This window comes from Coffea arabica, chromosome 8c, assembly GCF_036785885.1.
Source record: "Coffea arabica cultivar ET-39 chromosome 8c, Coffea Arabica ET-39 HiFi, whole genome shotgun sequence".
NCBI classification, from domain to species: domain Eukaryota; kingdom Viridiplantae; phylum Streptophyta; class Magnoliopsida; order Gentianales; family Rubiaceae; genus Coffea; species Coffea arabica.
The window spans coordinates 4,113,952-4,135,006 of NC_092325.1; the positions used below are offsets into that span (position 1 = coordinate 4,113,952).

The 21,055-nt window shown below is 35.7% G+C and overlaps 2 protein-coding genes across 2 annotated transcripts; one reads left to right on the top strand and one right to left on the bottom strand.

The window, feature by feature from the left end:
* Positions 1–1,062: 1,062 nt before the first annotated feature.
* LOC140013777 (uncharacterized) lies at positions 1,063–4,323 on the bottom strand. Its single transcript, XM_072063888.1, has one exon. It carries the CDS (start codon positions 4,321–4,323, stop codon positions 1,063–1,065), a length of 3,261 nt encoding a protein of 1,086 aa, XP_071919989.1.
* A 2,138-nt stretch (positions 4,324–6,461) lies between these two features.
* On the top strand, positions 6,462–8,917 carry LOC113705593 (putative disease resistance RPP13-like protein 3). The gene is made up of 2 exons (XM_027227506.2): positions 6,462–8,476; positions 8,764–8,917. Exons 1-2 carry the CDS (start codon positions 6,798–6,800, stop codon positions 8,774–8,776), a joined length of 1,692 nt encoding a protein of 563 aa, XP_027083307.2. The 5' UTR covers positions 6,462–6,797; the 3' UTR covers positions 8,777–8,917.
* Positions 8,918–21,055: the final 12,138 nt, after the last annotated feature.

Genomic DNA, 21,055 nt, shown 5'->3' on the forward strand with positions numbered 1-21,055 from the left:
TGACTTCCATTGATAGACTTCTTAAGGAGAGAAACATGGAACACAGGGTGCACTGAACATCCATCTGGTAACTTAAGTTTATAAGCCACAGATCCAACCTTCTTCTCAACCTGATAGGGTCCATAATACTTGGCAGACAGCTTCAGATTTTTCCTCAAAGCGACGGAAGTTTGTCTATAGGGTTGTAGCTTCAGGTACACCCAGTCCCCTACCTCAAAATGCCTATCAGTCCTTCCCTTGTCAGCTAGTTGTTTCATCCTATTCTGTGCCTGCAACAAATTTTCCTTAAGTAAAGTATTCCAATTCACTCTTTCTCTGGTCCAATCCTCCACTGCAGCAACTAATGTGTTCGTAGGTGACAGAGTGAGTTGTGAAGGTTTGTACCCATAGAGGGCCTGAAAAGGGGTCATTAGCAGACTGGTATGGTAATTGGTGTTGTACCACCACTCTGTAGTAGGTAGCCACTTCTTCCACTTGCTTGGTTGTTGCATGCACATACTCCTAAGGTAAGTCTCCACACATCTGTTGACTCTCTCCGTCTGACCATCAGATTGAGGATGGTATGCAGAAGAGAAGCTGAGTTTAGTCCCTAGCAATTTGAAGAGCTCCTGCCAAAAAATACTGGTGAAAACCCTGTCCCTATCTGACACAATGCAAGCAGGCAGTCCATGGAGTTTGAAGATCTGGTCAAAGAAAACTTCTGCAATGCCCTTAGCAGTGTAGTGAGAAGTTATAGGAATGAAATGTGCATACTTAGTCAATCTGTCCACTACCACGTAGATGGCATTACTGCCTAAAGACTTAGGCAATCCCTCTATGAAGTCCATTGAAATTTGCTGCCAAGCTTGGTCTGGAATGGCTAGGGGCTGTAACAACCCAGGGTATGGGCAATTTTCAGACTTGCTCCTGCAGCAAATATCACATTTCTGCACATGGACCTCTATATCCTTCCTCATTTTAGGCCAGTAAAAGAAAGGCTTCATCCTCTGGTAGGTGCCTTGAATTCCAGAATGACCACCCCAACAGGTATCGTGGAAACAGGAAATCAAATTTTCCCTTAGGTCAGATCCTGATCCTACCAAAAATTCTGTCCTTATGCCTTATGACTCCCTTCTGATAGGTATACTCAGGGTGAGAGTTGGTACCTGTGGTCAAAGCCACCACCAACTCCTTTGTGCTATCATCCCCCACGTAACTGTCAACAACTAGAGAGAGCCACTGAGGTGCAACCGCTGATACTGCATGCACTTCCACCATCACATTTTCTTCCCCTCCTTCCACTACTTCTGCTTTCCTAGATAGAGCATCAGCCACAACATTCTCTCTTCCCCTTTTATATTGAATTTCATAATCCATCCCCATGAGCTTGGCCAACCACTTCTGCTGTAAGGGTGTAGTGATTTTCTGATCAAGTAAATACTTCAAGCTCTTATGATCAGTTTTAATCACAAAGTGCCCACCCAACAGATAATGCTTCCATTTCTGCACTGCAGTTATCAACGACAGCAGCTCTTTTTCATATATTGACAAGGTTCGATTCTTCTGACCCAATACTTGACTCATGTAGGCTATGGCCCTTCCTTGTTGCATCAGAACAGCCCCAATGGCAGCTTGGCTTGCATCCGTTTCCAAGACAAATGGTTTAGTAAAGTCAGGTAGAGTCAAAACTGGTGTAGTACTCATAGCTTCTTTTAACTTTTGGAATGCTTGGTCTGCTTCTGTACTCCAACTGAATTGCCCCTTCTTGAGCAGCTCAGTAAGAGGTCTGGCAATCACCCCATAACCTTTCACAAATCTCCTATAGTAACCTGTCAATCCCAGGAATCCCCTCAATGCCTTGACATTAGTAGGAGCAGGCCAGGAAAGCATAGCCTCAACCTTTGCTGGATCAGCACTCACACCTGCCTCAGTAACTATGTGGCCTAGATACTCTACTTGATTCTGGCCAAAGGTGCATTTGGACAATTTAGCATAAAGAGAGTGTGTTCTGAGGGTATTCAGTACTAGGGATAAGTGGTGTAAATGAGTGGAAAGGTCAGGGCTATAAATCAGGATGTCATCAAAAAACACAAGGACAAATTTCCTGATATAAGGTTCGAATACAGAATTCATTAGAGCTTGAAAGGTAGCAGGGGCATTTGTTAACCCAAAAGGCATGACAAGGAACTCATACAATCCAGAATGTGTCCTAAAAGCTGTTTTTGGGATATCATCAGGAGCCATTCGAATTTGGTGATAACCTGATCTGAGGTCTATTTTAGAAAAAATTTTGGCTCCATGCAACTCATCAAGAAGATCATCTATTATGGGTATGGGAAATTTGTCTTTGATGGTCAAACTGTTCAATTGTCTGTAATCAATGCAGAGTCTCCAACTGCCATCTTTCTTTTTTACCAAGAGGGCTGGAGAGGCAAAAGGGCTGTGACTGTTCTGAATGACACCAGAGGTTAACATTTCCTTAATTTGTCTTTCTATCTCTGTTTTTTGGGAATGGGGGTACCTATAGGGAGCAATTTTGAAGGGTCTAGCATCTGCTTTAAGAGGTATCTCATGGTCATGAGCTCTAGATGGGGGCAAGGTTTTTGGATCAGAGAAAATGTCCTCATATTCAGCCAGTAAATCAGTAAGAGAATTAGGCACACTAGTTACCTGGCCGTTGTGGACCTTCACCATGCAGGATTGTTGCAGAGCTTTCCTAATTTTGTGCCTGATGACTTTGCCAGCTGCCTCCCCTTTCCTAAGCTTCACCTGTGCAGTCTCAGAATCCCCCTTCAACAGGACCTGTTCTCCTTGATTGTCAAAAGTTATCTGTAATGCTTTAAAATCAAATGTCAGGGGACTATATTTCTTCATCCAATCAACTCCAATTATCATGTCATAAGGTTCAAGATTCAACACATATACATCATGCTCAAATTGATGGCCCTGGATTTCCCACTTCATCTGAGGTATCCACTGGTCACAACGCAAAACCTTCCCATCTGCAATCTTGACTTTGAAGGGTTTAAGTTTCCTGACTTTCTCAGGGTATAACTGAGCAATTGCAGGTCTGATGAAACAGTTAGTACTGCCTCCATCCACTAAAATGGATAGCTGGTGTTCACCATATATTCCGTGCATTTTGATGGTGCTTGATGACAACTCACCTGAAACCGAATGTAGGGCCAATACCACTGCCTGGTCTGCCTTAGTACCCCTATACTCAATAACCTCCTCTTCCTCCTCTTTATCTGATTCCTCCTCATCTACCAGCAGCATGTGAAGTTCCTTGTTCTTACAAGTATGACCAGGGGAGAATTTTTCCCCACATTTGAAACACAGGTGATGGTCCTTTCTGTACTGAAACTCAGAAGGTGAGATCTTCTTAAAGACAGGTTGAGAGTCATTCCTTTTTTTTGTTTCCTCGATATTGTTTGGTTGCATCCTCCTGTTTCCATTGGCGCCAATGTATCCCCCATTAAGACTAGATGGCAGGGGACTCCTGTAAGGCACTCTATTGTTTTTGGAGAGTGCTTCCAAGAGATGTTCCTGCCACCTAGCCTTCTCAAAGGCTAATTTCAGGGAGTCTGGTTTGTGCATTTTAACCGCAGTCTTGACTTCATTCTTCAGTCCACTCAAGAAGCAAGACACGTAATATGATTCTGACAGATTAGGAACCTTAGCCAACACCAAAGCTCTAAGTTCCTCAAACTTTTCCTGGTAAGCCAGTACAGATGAGGTCTGTTGTAGCTTGTTGAACTCCTCGATGACATCATCCTCCCCCAATTCCTTGAATCTGCTACAAATTTCCTCCTTGAATTCGCTCCAAGCCACTCCTCCTCTGCTTCTTTTAAAGTTCTGGTACCATAAATCAGCTCGCCCTTCTAAGTATAGCTCTGCCATATCCACCTGATTCTCCTCAGGGATTCTGCAAAGGTGAAAAACCTTCTCGCACTTCCTTATCCATTCTCTGGGGTTGTTCCCCTTGAATTGGGGAAATTCCAACTTAGGAACAGCAACTGTGTAGTGATTCCTCATCATTGCTCCCCCACCAGTTCCTCCATCCATCATTCTCCCGGCTTGAGTCCCTTGATTGTGGTTGGGGCTCCCCAGAATTCCCCTATCTCCATGCACACCCCTCACGAAGGTACTGAATTGATTGGTCATCTCGGTCATGAATGTCTTCATTTCCAATCGATTGGCTTCCAGCAGTGCCTTCATATCCTGGAAGGTATCTCCCACCTTTTCTTCCAATGTTGCTGTGGAATCCAGAATCGTTTGGATCCGCGCTTCCTGTTTGCGCAATTGTTCCTCGAAGCTCTTCATTCTAGTTCCTTCGGCCATGATTGTTTCCAGCTGATAGTCCAAGGACCACCAGCTCTGATACCACTGTTGTGGTTAACTTCCTGAGCAAGGGAGTTGTAAGAAAATAGCAGAAATGAGATGAGCAGATTTGAGGGAGAAAGAGAGAAAGAGAGAGAAGATGTCTGAAAAGATTATCAGAAATGGAATTAGAATGCAAAATGATCAAATAGCTGCCGAACAATACATCCTTTCGGTTATTTATACAACTCTGCTCAATACACGCATAAGCTACCAACTAACAGAAAAGATTCCCTCTAACGAATTCTTCAACTAACTCCTCCCGCTCGGATGCCAGCTTGGATGCCAGCTTGGCACAACCGAAAGTTGATCTTCTTGGATATTGCCAGGACATAACAGAATTCAAGATGACTTGAGCACTTTATCTAAGCTTTATGCTCTGAGCCTTTCCAGGAATAATTCTCAGGCAGCATTCCACCATCTTTGGGTAATATTTCCTCTCTTCAGATACTTAGCATGTCAAGAAACAATCTAGGTGGAAATATTCCAGCTGAGATTGGTCGGCTTTCAAATCTGCATGTCCTTGAGCTGTCCTCAAATAAAGTTTTAGGTGCATTCCTCCTCAGCTCTACAACATTTCGAATCTTTTCTATTACTAACAATCTATTAAGTGTACGGTTTCCCGCTACTGTGGGATTGACTCTTCCAAACCTTACTTTATTTTTGGCTGATTTGAACCAATTCTTTGGATCAATTCCCACTACATTAGCAAATGCTTCAGGGCTCATAAAAATTAGCATAGGAGACAATTCACTCACAGGACCAATTCCACAAAATCTAGGTAGCCTGAGAGAACTTCAGGTTTTGCATTTTGGCCATAATCCCCTTGGAACTGATAAAGCAAATGATATTAGCTTTATTTCCTCCTTAACAAATTGCACAAATCTACAAATATTGAGTTTGTCAAGAATTCAAATTGGAGGCATACTACCAACTGCCATTGCCAATCTTTCAACCAAACTCACATCTTTGTGGCTGAATGATAACATTATATCTGGTAGCTTACCTTCTGGGATTGGAAACCTTGCAAGCTTGGGCTATCTTGATGTACGTAACAATTCTCTCTCAGGTATTATTCCTGATTCCGTGGGGAAACTTATCCCAACATAAAAAGCATGAAATCACGCGTTTTTGTTTTATATACCAATTACGCGTTTTATTTCTAAAAGGAAAAGGTATAATTGACACACACAAAAGAACAACGACTTCTTACCTAACAAAAGCAAATAGACAAATAAATGCTAAAGAACGACGACCTTATGCCCAACAACAACCACTGGAAAATGACGACTTCATACCTAACAAGGACCGAAAAAAAAAGGGGAATGACTTTATTACAAAGAACAACGACTTCAGCCCCAAGTTTACATTGGATCATAGTTAATAAAATACGTGATGGGTATAATATGAGATATTATATATATGCATAATATACTGAATTTTTTTGAAAAAATATGAGTAAAAGTTCGACATGAAAATATGTGTTCGAAAAAATTACGCATATAAATTCATACTTGAATAGTATGAACATATTTGAATGTTATCGAACTAAAAAAAATGGATAAATTTATTATAATTTTCGAAGACTATACTACATTTATAACAATTTTAAACTTATTTTTATGTATGAGACATTAAATTTATTAAAATTTTATCACTTTATCACTAAAATATGTATAAATCTACAGTTGTTATGATATATGTTGTTGTTATTTTATATATAATTCAAAAAGTATGTCATTATCTTTACTCAAATCTTAAAATTTTTTGAAAAAATTGAAGTATAATTCATGAAGTATAATGCGTTAAAAATTTATTATGCATTATATATGGTTAATTGAAAAGTATAACTATATTTTAGAATATTTTTAAAATATATGAAATATGAAAATTTTTTTGAATGAAACGTACGAACAGAAATAGCATTGGATATAATACAAGTATTTACTGACTATGCATTGGATACAGAAAGTCTAGATTGTCCTTCGATGCCGAAAGGGAAAAAAAAAAAAGGATTGACGTTTATTATGAATTTTGACATCTACGTCTACATATTTTGATTTACTCATCTTGGTTTCATGATAAAAGGAACAACAGAAATAGCAGTTCGGGTCCGGGATGTAATACTATTAAGGAAACAACTACTGGGTAAGTCAAGTCCAGATTCCAGGCATTCAGCTCCATTTTCCATCCATAGAGCCCAGTAACCAAAAAGAAAAAGTTTGACGCGTTGAATTATGTACGGGTCTATCATTATTACTGAATTCAGGCCCCACAAATTACAGAAAGGAAAGGGCGACCTTCCTGAACTTGAGCTTGATATTTCCAACGAGCCAGTTAACCCTCCCCTTCACAGAAGAGAAAACTGCCACATTTTGGTTGCTTGTGATTGTTTCCGCAAGAGAACCAATTCCTGTGAAAGTTGACTGAGGGATATGGCCGAGAGTGTTGTAGGCTTTCTAATTAAGCAGCTCTCCACCTTACTTTCCCAAGAGAGCACGCTTTTGGGTGGACTTCGACCAGATGTTCAGTTCATCAAAGATGAACTCGGCAGCATGAAGGCTTTCCTCAGACAAGCTGAAGCAAAGGAGGACGATGACTCCCAACTCCAAGAATGGGTAAAGCAGGTTCGAGAAGTTGCTTATGATACAGAGGACGTTCTCGATGATTTTGCCTTCCGCTTTGCTCGTGGTGATGCAGATGGATTCTTTGGCCGTGTTGGCAAGATCTACAAGTCAACAAAAAATCTCAAAGCTCGGCATCGGATTTCTTTGGAGATAAAGGACATCAAGGCTAGAGTTAAAGAAATTTCTGCAAGGCATCAAAGGTACCAATTGCTGTATGGTACTCAAGAAAGAGGGCCCAGCTCTTCCCACGTGGCAAGCGCAGATTGTGATATTCGTGACCAAGCACTCCTAATTGAAGAAGCTAAGCTTGTTGGCATCGATCAGCCCAAAAAAGAGCTCATCTCCAAAATCCTTGATGACCATTCCCACTTGAAACTAGTTTCAGTGGTGGGAATGGGGGGACTCGGTAAAACCACCCTGGCGAAAAAGGTCTACGATGATGCTGCAGTGAAGAAACAATTTCAGAGCCATGCTTGGATAACTGTTTCTCAAAATTTTCAATTCAAAGTCATCATCAGGAACTTGATTCAACAATTGTATGATGAAATTAGACAACCGGCCCCTCCACAAGTGGATTCCATGGATGGTATTAGGCTCGGCGAATTTGTCAAGGACTTCCTCAAAGAAAGAAGGTACATCCTTGTCCTTGATGATGTGTGGAGTCTAGATGCCTGGGAAGCTATCAAATACGTGTTGCCTGACTGCAACATCGCTAGTCGTGTTGTATTGACAACACGAATTACCGATGTAGCTTCTGCATCCTGTTTAGTATCCCATGACTTTATCCATAAGATGAGTCCTCTCTCTTATGAAGATTCTTGGACTCTTTTTTGCAATAGAACATTTCAAAGTAATGGTTGCCCTTCAAATCTAGAAGAAGTTTGTAGAAAAATACTAAAAAAATGTGAGGGCCTACCACTTGGAATTGTAACAATGGGTGGTGTTTTGGCTCTGAAGGACAAGGATAGGATAGATGAATGGGAGATGATTTTTCGTGGCTTTGGCAGTGAGGTAGATGGTAGCGGTAAATTTGATAGAATTAGAAGGATACTCTTACTTAGCTACAGTGATTTGCCTCACCATCTTAAAAACTGCCTATTATATCTAAGTGTCTATCCTGAAGATTATCCAGTTAGGAATGTTTTTAATTTACTTGATACATGGATAGCACTAGGATTTATAGAAGAGAAAGAAGGAATGACAGCCACTGATATTGCTATGAGATATCTAAAAAAACTCATCAACAGAAGCTTAATCCAAGTTAAAGACATATGGGCTGATGGCAAATTGAAGGAATGTGGTCTTCATGATTTTCTGCGTGAAATCATTGTTTCAAAATCTAAAGAGCAGAGCTTCACAACCGTAGCCACTGGATATTGCACAAGATGGCCTGACAAAGTTCGACACCTAGCAATTCATAACTTCACTGATAATCCTCCACAAGGCTTCAACAGCTTGAAATGTCTTCGATCCTTGATAACATTCGGGTATAAAGATCCTCTAACAACTTCATTTTTGTCCAAGTTTTTATGTGGTGGTCCCAAGTTCCTAAAGGTTTTAAATTTAGAGGAAGCTAAATTGGACAGCATCCCAAAGGAAGTTTTCAAATTATTTCATCTCAAGTATCTAAATCTAAGTGGTACCAGACTTAAAATCATTCCAAAATCTATTGGGCAGCTTCAAAACCTAGAATTTTTAAATCTGGATCAAACCACCATAACGGAGTTGCCTGTAGAAATTATAAAGCTAAGAAAACTCCGTTCCCTTATTGTAGGCAGAGAGGGTGATTATTCAAATAACTTTGCAGTTTGGGGCTTTAAATCTCCGGATGGAATTGGAAAGCTTACTTCCTTGGAGAGGCTGCATAATATAGAAGTAGATGGTGGTAAAATAGTAAGGGAGATTGGGAAGCTCATTCAGTTGCGGCAATTATCCATCACAAAGCTGAGAAGAGAAGATGGAAAGGAGTTGGTCTCCTCCCTCTTGAGGCTGACTAATCTTCGAGAGTTACGCATCGGCTCCATTAAAGAAGAGGAGACTCTTGATCTCCAACATTCCATCTCTCCAAGACTTGGATTTCTTGTAAGGTTGCGGTTGAGTGGGCGTTTAGAGAGAGTACCGGAATGGGTAATATCACTTCAATCCTTGGGCACTTTAGCCTTGCAGAATAGTGAGTTGAGTGAAGACGAGAATGCAATAGGCTGCCTTGGACATTTGCCCAATCTGGTACATCTTTCTCTCTATCGTGCTTATAATGGGGAGACATTGTGTTTTAAGGCTGGAAGATTCCAAAAACTCCAGAGATTAGACCTTGTGCAATTAAAAAGACTGAAATGGGTAAGAGTGGAAGAGGAATCGATGTCTAGTCTCCAAGAGTTTCTTATTGCTGGTTGCAAGCTTATGGAGGGCCTGCCTTTGGGCCTCCAAAACGTGACCGAGCTTAAATTTCTCGGATTTTATGACATGTCTGATGAGCTAATCAACAAAGTACAGAATTTGGATAAACAGAGTGAAGATTATCAGACAATTTCTCATATCCCTCAAGTTTGCACTGGACATTGGATAAATGGTCAATGGAAAACAAAGTTCCTCTAAGAGAAGATAGGTAACAGACAATCTCTTGCAATCGTCAACATTTGAACTATGGTGTTTGTTGTCAATTGCTTTTTCCTACTTCTTATCCTTGTAATAAAATCATGACTCTGTATTGCTATTCAACCATAATTAGTTCCTTAGATAGTTAGACATATATGTATGAAGATTTGATTTGTATAATTATCTTGATTCTTGGTTAAGAATGTTTTGGTTTAGCAAAAAGATATAGAGATAAGCAGCATCTAAATATTGTGGGATTGCCTGTTACAACAATTACAAGTTCAATTTTCCCTCTTCTATAATTGAAAATGGGGAATAAATTAGTAATATGGATAAATTTTCATTAGGAGTAGGGAAACCTCGCTAATTCATAAAGGGTATATACATTATTTCCTGGACTTCTACAGAATTTGTGGTGACGTTTTCCTTTTTGGTTTATTAGTAAATCCCTTTTTCTCCTTGTGGCAGTAGTGTCCAAGCGTCATTTTATGGATTAGGAACTTGAATTTATACTTGATGGACTAAATGGAAAATAAATATTTTTGAAAACGTGAGGGACTATATTTATCATTTTCGCTAGTAAGAGATTATTAAGGATGTTAAAGTCCACAACGAGAGCGGAGAATGCTGAGATTTTCAAATTGATTCAATGATCAAGATTGGGTCTCTACTCCCTTGCTAAGTCCAAATTCTGTGATGATAATCGATGTTACTGTATCATTCTATACATCTCTAAGTCACTTTCATCAGATGTCACTGTATCATATTATATTTTGATATAATATATGTATATATATATATATTGTTATATTTTATATTTTCAGTAGTTGACTGGGCCAAAAGGTAACTATTGCATGCTAAGTGCAAAGGTTCAATTGAAGACAGCAATGGATTAACTAATCTAAAAAAAAAAAAAAACAAAATACTAAAATTCCCCCATTCTCCACTAACTTCGATCCATGGTACCAAGGGAAAGGTCATTTTACGGCTTACGCTATGAACAGGAAAAGAGGATACCATTCAACGATTTTATAAGGTAAACAAAAAGCACAGTAGAAACAAATAAAACAAGATTAAAAACATATTTCGTCCTATGACAAATTTCATGAAAATTAAGTCAAATCCGAACAGAATTTATTCTATTCTGACATCTAAAATTTGATTATACCAAATATTACAAATATTATTGTTTTTTCTATATAAAAAAAAACTATCAGCTGTATGTTTCAAAACTATGTTGAAGGTTAATGAAATTATTATTCTCTGTTAAAAAAAGTTATTACCAATCAATGATGTCTGTATAGTATAATTGGACAGCACAAAGAAAGTCTATCAGCTGCATGTTTCAATCTAATCGGAGATTCAAAGAATTATTAGTTTAATCAAATCCTATTTAATACAACAATTATTTAAACAAATCCATAGTTGTTTAATTCCATTTGAAAGGAAATCTACTTCAACATAGCTGTCAGGCACGTCACCATTGTTGTCATTCAACAAACTACGGACGCGGGGCTGGAGCGGTTGTTCTGGTGTAACACCATTTGTACATGGTGTAACATCATCTGTACAAGGTGTAACAATTGAACAACAGCGAGTAAAATAAAACAACATTTTTGTGGGTCCCACACGGCGTGAAAATCGAGTTACAAGATGTGATCTGAGCCGCACAAATTTTTGAGACTTCATCCAGGCCGTGAACTGCTTGGGACCAGGCCCCTCGTCCAACAAACTACATGCCACTCACGAATCTCCATAGACAATTGACCTTTGCTTACAAATTCCGGGTACAGAAATGCCTTCACAAACATCGATTATTCCACTAAAGTCCCTGACCAATTAAGACCCTTGAACATGGACAAATGTGTGGAAAACCCGAATGGTCAATGATCAAGAGATTTTTTTTTTTTCCATCGAAAATGAAGTATGCTTTAGTTTCTTTTTGAAACATATGTTTGCAATTGTTTTCTTGAGAAAATAGTTTCTTATTTTCCATGTTCTAATGTTCTTGGGTAGTCTTTTATTTTCCATGCTATTTTAGAAATCTCAACCAACTGTGCGTCACACATAGTCAAGAGTTGTTATTGGAGTTAAATGAAGTGTTCGGATTCTTGCTTCAGCTATATATGAGATCCGTGACTCTGCAATTTAAGTTTTTTTTAATACAAATTCAAGTACAGCATTGTTATAAAGTGGCCATGTACTTGGAAAATGGGGGGCCGGCCGCGCGCCCGCAGGGGCGGCAGAGATGGACTTATCTAGTCTATTGAAAGTCATGAAGAGAGTTAAATAACCTTCGAGAATTTTTGGAGAAAATACACAGTCAGGAGGTTCGACCGCTAACCTGCGTCTAGTGAAAAATTTATCCATGAATATTTTGTATCCATGATTTTTGCTACATCATCTAATAATTCAACTATTGAAATAATTTAGCTTTTCATAACTCTTAGCTAGTATTGAAAATGTTGACGGTGAATCCACTGATCAGTACTCTGCCGCTTTAGTTTGTCTCCATCATCCATGTCCCAAGTTCTTATATCTCATCTTTGGTGTTCATGTATTCACGGATTTTGAATATCTAAATAATTCTTTTTTTAAACTGCAGGAAGGATATGAAAGTTACTGTTAACACGAAAAAATCACGCAACGGAAGATATTAAAAGCTTCACAAACCAATAAACAAGAAGAAAGTTGCAAACACAGATAGATATGATAAACAGCGTACTAATACATATACAAGAATAGAGTAAGGCGTGAATATTTTGGAGCATTGCTTAATATATACTGACTCAACTTTAACATGGGATTGCTCAATTGTACCTTAGGCTATAAGGCCATATATATAGGAAGGAAACTAACAAATCCTTATTAGACTTTACTATCATAGACTTATTTTAATTAAAACAGAACTTAACTCAATTTTCTAAACTAACTGTAAAATCAATTCTAATCTAATTACCAAATAAAAAATATACTCGTAAAACAACTAAATTTCTAAATATGTTTGGTTAATTTTTTGTCAACAATGTCTCCCTTAAATCAAACTTTTCAACATTGTCTTCATGCCATGACGAGTTTGAATTGCCTTTGTAGCCTCTATAGCAGTAATACTCACATGCAATTTCAATTTATTTTTTATCAGCTGGAGTAGGACATGTTTGTACTTTGCACACAATTCGGTAGCTAAGCTTAATTAATCGAAAAACTCATTCATATTGGCCCATTCATCATTGGAGCCTCCATATCCATGATAATCTTCCATACAATTTCCAAACAATAGTTCATGCCTTTCTTTTTGCAAATAATTTTTGCCACAAAAGTTTTCAATATATTCATCCACCTCCATAGATATTTTCATGCACGTTTTCATTCAAATCAAAACTTTCATTGACAAATTCTTCTTCATCAGTTACCTAAAATAATGTATGCAAATCATAATTTTCAAAAATCTCTCACATACCAATAAACATATCTTCTGTCAAATCAACTTCCTATGTCAAACTTAGGATTGGACTCATAATCAAGTTCCATAGAGATCTAACCAAAACCATTCAAGTGATTGAGAGTCAACAAAGACTCTCATATAATATTCTTCAATCATGGATTTCTGCATAATTTTGAAAAATAACTTTGCCTTCTTTTCTCTTTTTTTTCTTTTAACGAATCATAGAAAGGATTTATTTTAAGAATATTATCCAAATCACATCCTTTGAGATATTTCTCCACTACTGGCTCCCATTCTAATCTTTCATCATACGTACTTAGTGTGTGTAAAATACCTAGTGTGATAAATTCTCTTTCCATGGCAACTTGAAAATAATTTGTGTACCTTCACAAATAACTTTTTTGCCCCTACTTGAATTTCTTGGCCCACTTGCAGTAACAATCACAATCAATAATTTGGCATAATCTGGGATTGCTCAATTGAACCTTCAGCCATAAGGCCATATATATAGGAAAGAAGCTAACAAATCCTTTTAGACTTTACTATGATAAACTTAGTTTAATTAAAACACAACATAACTCAATTTTCTAAACCAATTTTGGCATTAATTCTAATCTAGTTACTAAATAAAAATATTTCTAAATTTCTAAATATGCTTGATTTATTTTTTGTCAACAGTTACTTTGTTTGTGGTTTATTTGATAGTGCTGGTGATCACAGAACACATAACAGAGCAAAATTTTATCTACAAAATTTATAAATTGGTCCAATTAAAAAAAGAAAAGAAACTTTCAGTTCGGGTTTGATTTATCAAGGTATTCAATTGGGTTGGTGTTGCCTTTTATATTGCTTGTAACATGAAGATTGCTTTGGTATAATCTACCAGCAGATTACAGTTTGGAGCTGCAAAATTCGGAACGGATTAATCACTGAAATATCCTCTTGTAGCTTTTGTTCCAAACTTTACATTTAAAAAGTTCTACAGATATTCTTTGCTAAGAATATGCTCAGAAAGATTGCTTTGTCTGACTATGGTTAGCAGAACAGTGTTGCAAGTTACTCTGGCAGAACAAAAAGTTAAACGAAACGTTAATGGCAAAGGAATTGACTAGTGAAGGGCAACTTGGGCATTTTGAGAAAAACAGCTCTGGCAGAACAAATAATCGCTTCGGCTGTTGCCAGCTATCAGATTATGCTAAGAAAATCAACGGACAGAAGAAATAATAAATTCATGAAAAAATTCTCAAGAAAAGAAAAGATTTGGAGACTTTTTTTTTCCTAGCAAGGAAGGGGTGGGATTTAAGAAATAGGAAAGGATGAGGGAATTAAAATTCAGAACCTCTATGTTCTATGAAATAGATTTGGAGATAGTTGTTTAAGAGAAGAGGAGAATGCAATAGGCAGTCTTGGACAATTGCCCAATTTGATACAGCTTACTCTCCATCGTGCTTATGAAGGGGAGATATTGTGTTTTAAGGTTGGAGGATTCCGTAAACTCTGGCAATTACAGCTTGTGCAGTTAAAAAGAGTGGAAGAGAAATCGATACTTAATCTCCAAAAATTTGTTATTGCTGGATGCAAGGTTATGGAGGGCTTGCCTTGGGCCTCCAAAACTTGACCGAACTTAAATTTCTTGGGTTGGCTGAAATGTCTGATAAGCTAATTAATCCATAAAGTACAGAATTTGGAAAAACAAAGTGAAGATTATCAAACAATTTCTCATATCCCTCAAGTTTGCACTGGACACTTGATAAATGGTGAATGGAAAACAGAGTTAATTCACAAAACTTGACCGGGCTTAGATATCTTGGATTGTATGATATATCTGACGAGCTAATTCACAAAGTACGAAATTTGGATAAGCAAAGTGAAGATTATCAAACAATTTCTCATATCCCTCAAGTTGTCATTGGATACTGGACAAATGATCGATGGGAAATAGAGTTCCTCTAAGAGAAGAGTAGGTAAAAGACAATCTCAATATTTGACTTACAGTCTTCGATGTCAATTATATTTTTAGGGAAAAAAAAAATCTAGTTGTGGCCTTCTTGCTTTTTCCTACTTCTTATCTATCTAATAAAGGCGTGACTCTAGGTTGTTGTTCAACCACATTTAGTCCTTAGATATGTATGTGTTTTTATGTGCATAAAGATTTGATTTGTAAAATTATCTTGATTCTTTGTGATAAATCCTTTTCTTTTTCCTTTTCTTGTGTCTTTTGTTTTTTGATTTTGAAAAAGTTATTTTTTTTGCTCAAAAACAAAATTCAAAACAGTGTTCTAGTATCACTCTTTGGATTAGGATAGAGGTGGCAATCTATCCCAAGTCCCAATGGGCTACCCATGCCCATGGAGACTTTGGGCGGGAGGGGTATTGTAATTTGATATTGAGTTTAAAATAGGACAAATTTCAATTGTACCCATTAATTGATGAAAAATTTTGGGAAATACTTGGGTATCCATTGGGCCCAAATATCTCACCAAAAAATTTAATTTATTCAAAAATTATCTCTAACAGTTTTTCTAGTCATACCAGCGAATATAATCTAGCAGTCTTACTAGTCATGATCCACAAGAATTTCTAGTATTTCAGCCAGTTTAGACCTGCTATCATTGGACAATGATGAGAATAAATATTTAACACCCTAAGTGCCTTGGCCATCTTGATATCCGTTGGAATATGGCTATATATCTATCTTTTCCTTTATTTGTTAATCCAATTTTTAGTGGGAATAATGAGTATAAGGCACTTGCATGTTTATTTTCCTGTTAGCTATTTCATTTGCCTTTTTGTTTTCATGCTTTTAAGGAAGTGAAAACGTCAACTTCATATATGAATAAACCAAAATGTTCATTCTTTTGGTTTAATCCAGGGAGAAGATATGTTCATTCTTACCAAAATGCCATATCTTTTTTAAGCAATTATTGATCATTTTAGAGTGTAAATCAATGTTATTCAGGCTCAGTGGACTAATTTGATTACCCAATTCTGCTACTTGCAAACGCAAAGATCATTTTTTATGGTAGTATGATTTTGTCGGAAATTGCATTACATTCCCCATTTGATGAAAAAATGAATTCATGAAAATATAAATTCACAATAAGACTAAAAGAAATTTAATAAATAAAAAAAATTAAAGTTATATAAAAAATAAAAAATGAATTAAATATTTTCAAGAAACGTGAGGGACTATATTTAGCATTTTTTCTAATATGTTATTAATGATGTTAAAGTCCAAAAAGTGGGCAGAGACTGCGTCCCTTGCTAAGTCCAAATTATGTGATACAATAACAGATATTAATATATCATCCTATATATCTCTAAGCCACTTTCATCCGATATTCTAGAAGAAAAGATCCCTGCAGCGTTTCATCCGATATCTCTAACTGCTTTAACGTACGCGGATATCTTTTATGATATCATTCTTCTTTTCCCAAGAACAAGTACATTTCTTGACAAAAGTTTACAGAACCAGCTGACTTGGCCACTAGGAATTTAAAGCTCTCCTTGGATGTAGCGCTTGCATTCTGTAACGGAACTTCTAAAAATGTCGAAATTACCCTTATAAATACATGACACATTAACCCCATATGATTTTTATATTTTACCATATAACCCCCTTATGGTTTAATACTTTACCATATAACCCCCTTATGATTTTCAAAATATACACATAACCCCCCTTGGTTAATACATAAATTTCAACCTTACATAAGGGTATTTTTGACATTTTAGGTGATGCCATTACGAGTGACTACTTCCGTTACTTTGACACTTTAATCCAAATCATAAGGGGGTTATGTATAGCTTTTGAAACCATAGGGGGGTTATGTGGAAAAACGCTAAACCACAGGGGGGTAAAGTGGAATTTGCCCTTATTATTTTTAATGAAATGGATGTTGTCCAACATTTTATAATTCATGGTTATTCTGTTTGTAGTTTTTGGAGTATATTGTAGTTGCATTTCCATTTCCCTTCGCATTTTCTTGGGATTATCTTCAAATTTGAATTTTTGAATCACTTAATTGCATACTGGCCTATTCCCTGCATGGGGAAAACTGTACATTGCCACTAATAATACCAGTTTTTCTAGAAATACAACTAGGTTTGAGTTATTTAGTTCAGGATATGTGTGGGCTTTGGTCGCTAATTGTTTTTTTTTTTTTTTTTGTTTATCTTTACTGTGGCCATGTTATGAATTTTGTCAAAAGTTAGTGTTAGCTACGCTTCATGTTCTTCCTTGCTCAGGTGTAGTTTTGGCTATATTATTCCGTACTAGTGTTTAAACAAATCTATTTTACGACTCAGATGATTTTGACATGGAAAAGTTTTAAAATAGTAATAGTAATATAGGCTCTCTAAAATTAATTTGAATGAGTATGTCATTTTAAGTTGGTTAATAGAATCATGGTTTTGATAAGTTGTACATTTTAGTATATGACCCCTTCTATTCTACTTGATCATTTTTTTTGAAGGGTAAACATTTGATTGCAATTGCATTTTGACCAGGTTTAACTTGTTTGTTTTCGAGCAAATGCATAAATATTTTTTTTTCACTTGATATGGACAATGAAAACATAATAACGAATAAGGAATAACATAAATGCTTGATTTCATGTAATTTAATATTTTATTAGCTGGTAATTATACTACTATCATGAATGCTTGTTTTAATAAATGCATTACTTATTCTTAAAGTAAAGGAAAAAAAAGTCAAAGTTCCCAGTACAAGGTAAACAAATAGCACAATACAAACAAATAAAACAAAATTAAAAACATATGTTGTCCTATGACATATTTCATGATAATTAAGTTAAGTCCGTACAGATTTTATTGATGCTTATTTTAATAAATAAACACACCCAATTCTAACATCTAAAATTAACCACTGGACCATTGGCTCAGTGGCCACCACCTAGTTGGTGGTGGCTTGTTTCCAAAAAAAATCCAGGCGGGTGTGCTGTGCTCCCGTCTAATCCGGTGGTGGTTCAGTCTACTCCGGATTATCCCTAGGCCTCCTTAGGTCCGCCCCCTTCCCCTTAGTATAGGATAGATTAGATTTATCTTCTCCGAAAAAAAAAGAAAAAAAATTCTAACATCTAAAATTTGATTATACTAAATTTAGAGATATTATTATTATTTTCTTTATAAAAAAAACTATCAGCTGTATGTTTCAAAAATCTGTTAAAAATAAGTTATTAAGTCTGTATGTTTCAATCATATATATTAACCTCGACCCAGTCCGATGGTCGAACTGATCAACTCGGTGAACTTGTCACTGGGTTGGGTTGGGTCGCTAAATAAACCGTTTAAGCACAAAACCTGTTGACTGGTTAATGACTCAACGGTTCAATCGGATTAAATTGGGAACTCGCTTGGTTTTATGGACGAATCGATTTTGTGGAAAAATTTTTAACAAGCTCTTGCTAAGATTCGAATTCGAGACTTTAGGCATATATCTATGACATGCTTACCACTAGACCACTTGTCATATACTATATGAATGTTTTGTCAATTTTATCTTTATTCTTTTTTATTTTTCAAAAACAAATTTATTTGGAATCTTTTAATAAAAACTTATGACCTCCGAAATTCTATAAGTTATAAAATGGATTTTGAAAATAACATATTACATAATTTATTTTAAAGACAAATATTTTTTTAATAATTTTTTGCGCTTCAAATTCGTAAATAACCTTGATAATTACAGAAAACACAAATAAAATTTTACACTTGAAGTTTCATGGATTGCTAATTAAATTTATGTTTTGTTGATTCTTATATGAATTAATTATTTTATAGTGAATTAAATTAAATGAGCATTTGTTTTGACATTGTTTATTATATTTTATATCATATATCCTATATAAAAAATTATGAAATATAATATTTAAATATATTTAGTAACCCATTGATTTAACCAATCACTCATTGGTTGAATCAGTGACTCATTGACCCATCTCTTTCACCGGGTTCCTTTTTGGATTGGGTTTAATAACTATGGTTTCAATCTAATCGTAGATTCAAAGAATCAATAGTTTAATCAAATCCTATTTAATACGAGTATTTAAAGAAATCCATAGTTGTTTAATTCCATTTGAAAGGGAATCTTCTTCAACATAGTTGTCAGTTACGTCACCATTGTTGTAATTCAACAAACTACATGTCACTCATAAATCTCTATAGACATTAGACAATTGACTTTTGCTTACAAATTCCGTGTACAAAAATGCCTTCACAGACATCAATTATTCCACTAAAGTCCCTGACCAATTAAGACCCTTAAACATGTACAAAACTGTGGAAAAACCAAATGGTCAAGGATCAAGGGATTTTTTTCTTCGAAAATGAAGCATGTTTTAGTTTCCTTTTGAAACATATGTTTGCAATTATTTTCTTGAGAAAATAATTTCTAATTTTCCATGCTCTAATGTTCTTGGATATTCTATTATTTTCCATGCAATTTTAGAAGTCTCAACCAACCGAGCACCGCACATGTTTAGTAACAAGTTGTTATTGGAGTTAAAAGAAGTTTTGGATTCTTGTTTCAACTATATACGAGATAAGTGATTCAGCAGAGTTGAATAAATTTCTTTTTTCTGCTGGAGAATATTCTTTGATAACATATCAATGCCTTGTTGGATTTCTCTTGTGGAAATTACCAACATAGATTTTAATTGCAAAGAATATTTTCTCTAAGATAAAGTGCACGCAATTATTTAGAAGGTTAATAACACGTAGACAACAGAGGGAATTTAAAGGAACAAAGATAAAAAAGGGAGAAACCAAAGAACACTTACCATGTTTCCTTGAAATCTAAGCAAGAATTCGTACCACTATAGGATTTATAAAAAAAAAAAAAAAAAAGCTATTGACGGCGAATCCTTGAAAATGTGAAATGCGAAAAATGCAACAATTGCTTTTGAACACTGTATCATGCTTTTAATCCAATTACATTTTGCCGCATCATCTAATGATTCAAATTATTGAATAATCTAACAATTCATAACTCTCATTCAATAATAAATTTAGTTCTTGTTTGGATTGCATTTTTCTGAATTTTTTGTAGAAAATAATTGTAGCGATTTGATATATGTGAGGTAAAAAGGTGATTGAAAAATCTGTCCATAAAAAATGTAGCAATTTTTCTTTGAAAATTTGCAATCCAAACACTTTCGATCAATATAGGATTTGAAAGGTACTACAGAATTCCCCTAAAAACAAATATTAACTCTGTATTATACCCAAATTAAGAGAATACATGTTATCTAGTATTTGAAAATATTGACGGTGAATCCACTGATTAGTACTCTGCCGCCTCCATTGTTTTACTTTGCCTCCATCATCCATGTCGCAAGTTCCTCTTATATCTCATCTTTGGTATTCATCTATTCATAGATTTCTTTAGGTTCTTGAATATCTAAATAAAACTAATAAAAATTAATTCTTTTGTTTTTTCTTTAATGAATTCTTGTCTCGCTTATCCACTTATTAAACGGTAGGAAGAATATAAAAGTTACTTTTTTTGCAGTTTATTTGATAGTAGTGTTGGTGATCACAAAATCCATAGCAGCGCAGAATTTTATCTATAAAAATCATAACTTGGTCTAATTCAAAAAAAAAAAAAAGAAGAAGAAGAAGAAGAAGAAGAAGAAGAAATCTAGCTAAAAGGTTCTACAGAAACAGCCTTGCAAGTTTGACCCAGAGCACAAAGTTAGATGAAATGTTAAAGGGTTTTCAGAAAATCGCACTGGCAGAACAAATAAAATAATCGCCAGCCATCAGAATAAGAAATCAACAGCTAGAAGAAATAATATTCATGAAAAAAAAAATCTCAAGAAAAATAAAGAAAAGAATTTGGAGACAAATGGTTGCTAAACAGATTAAGAAAAGGAAAATGTGATAATCCTCAATTTACAAATATTAAATTTTCTATTATAAGTTTTTTCTTGTTTACGCAAAACTGTAAAAGTTTATATTAATGATAGGGTGCATTTTAGTGAGGTATTTTGGGCATTAATGCACG

Excerpts from the sequence above, each read along its gene's own strand:
- LOC140013777 (XM_072063888.1), bottom strand. The coding sequence starts at position 4,323 with ATGGCCGAAGGAACTAGAATGAAGAGCTTCGAGGAACAATTGCGCAAA.
- LOC113705593 (XM_027227506.2), top strand. The coding sequence starts at position 6,798 with ATGGCCGAGAGTGTTGTAGGCTTTCTAATTAAGCAGCTCTCCACCTTA.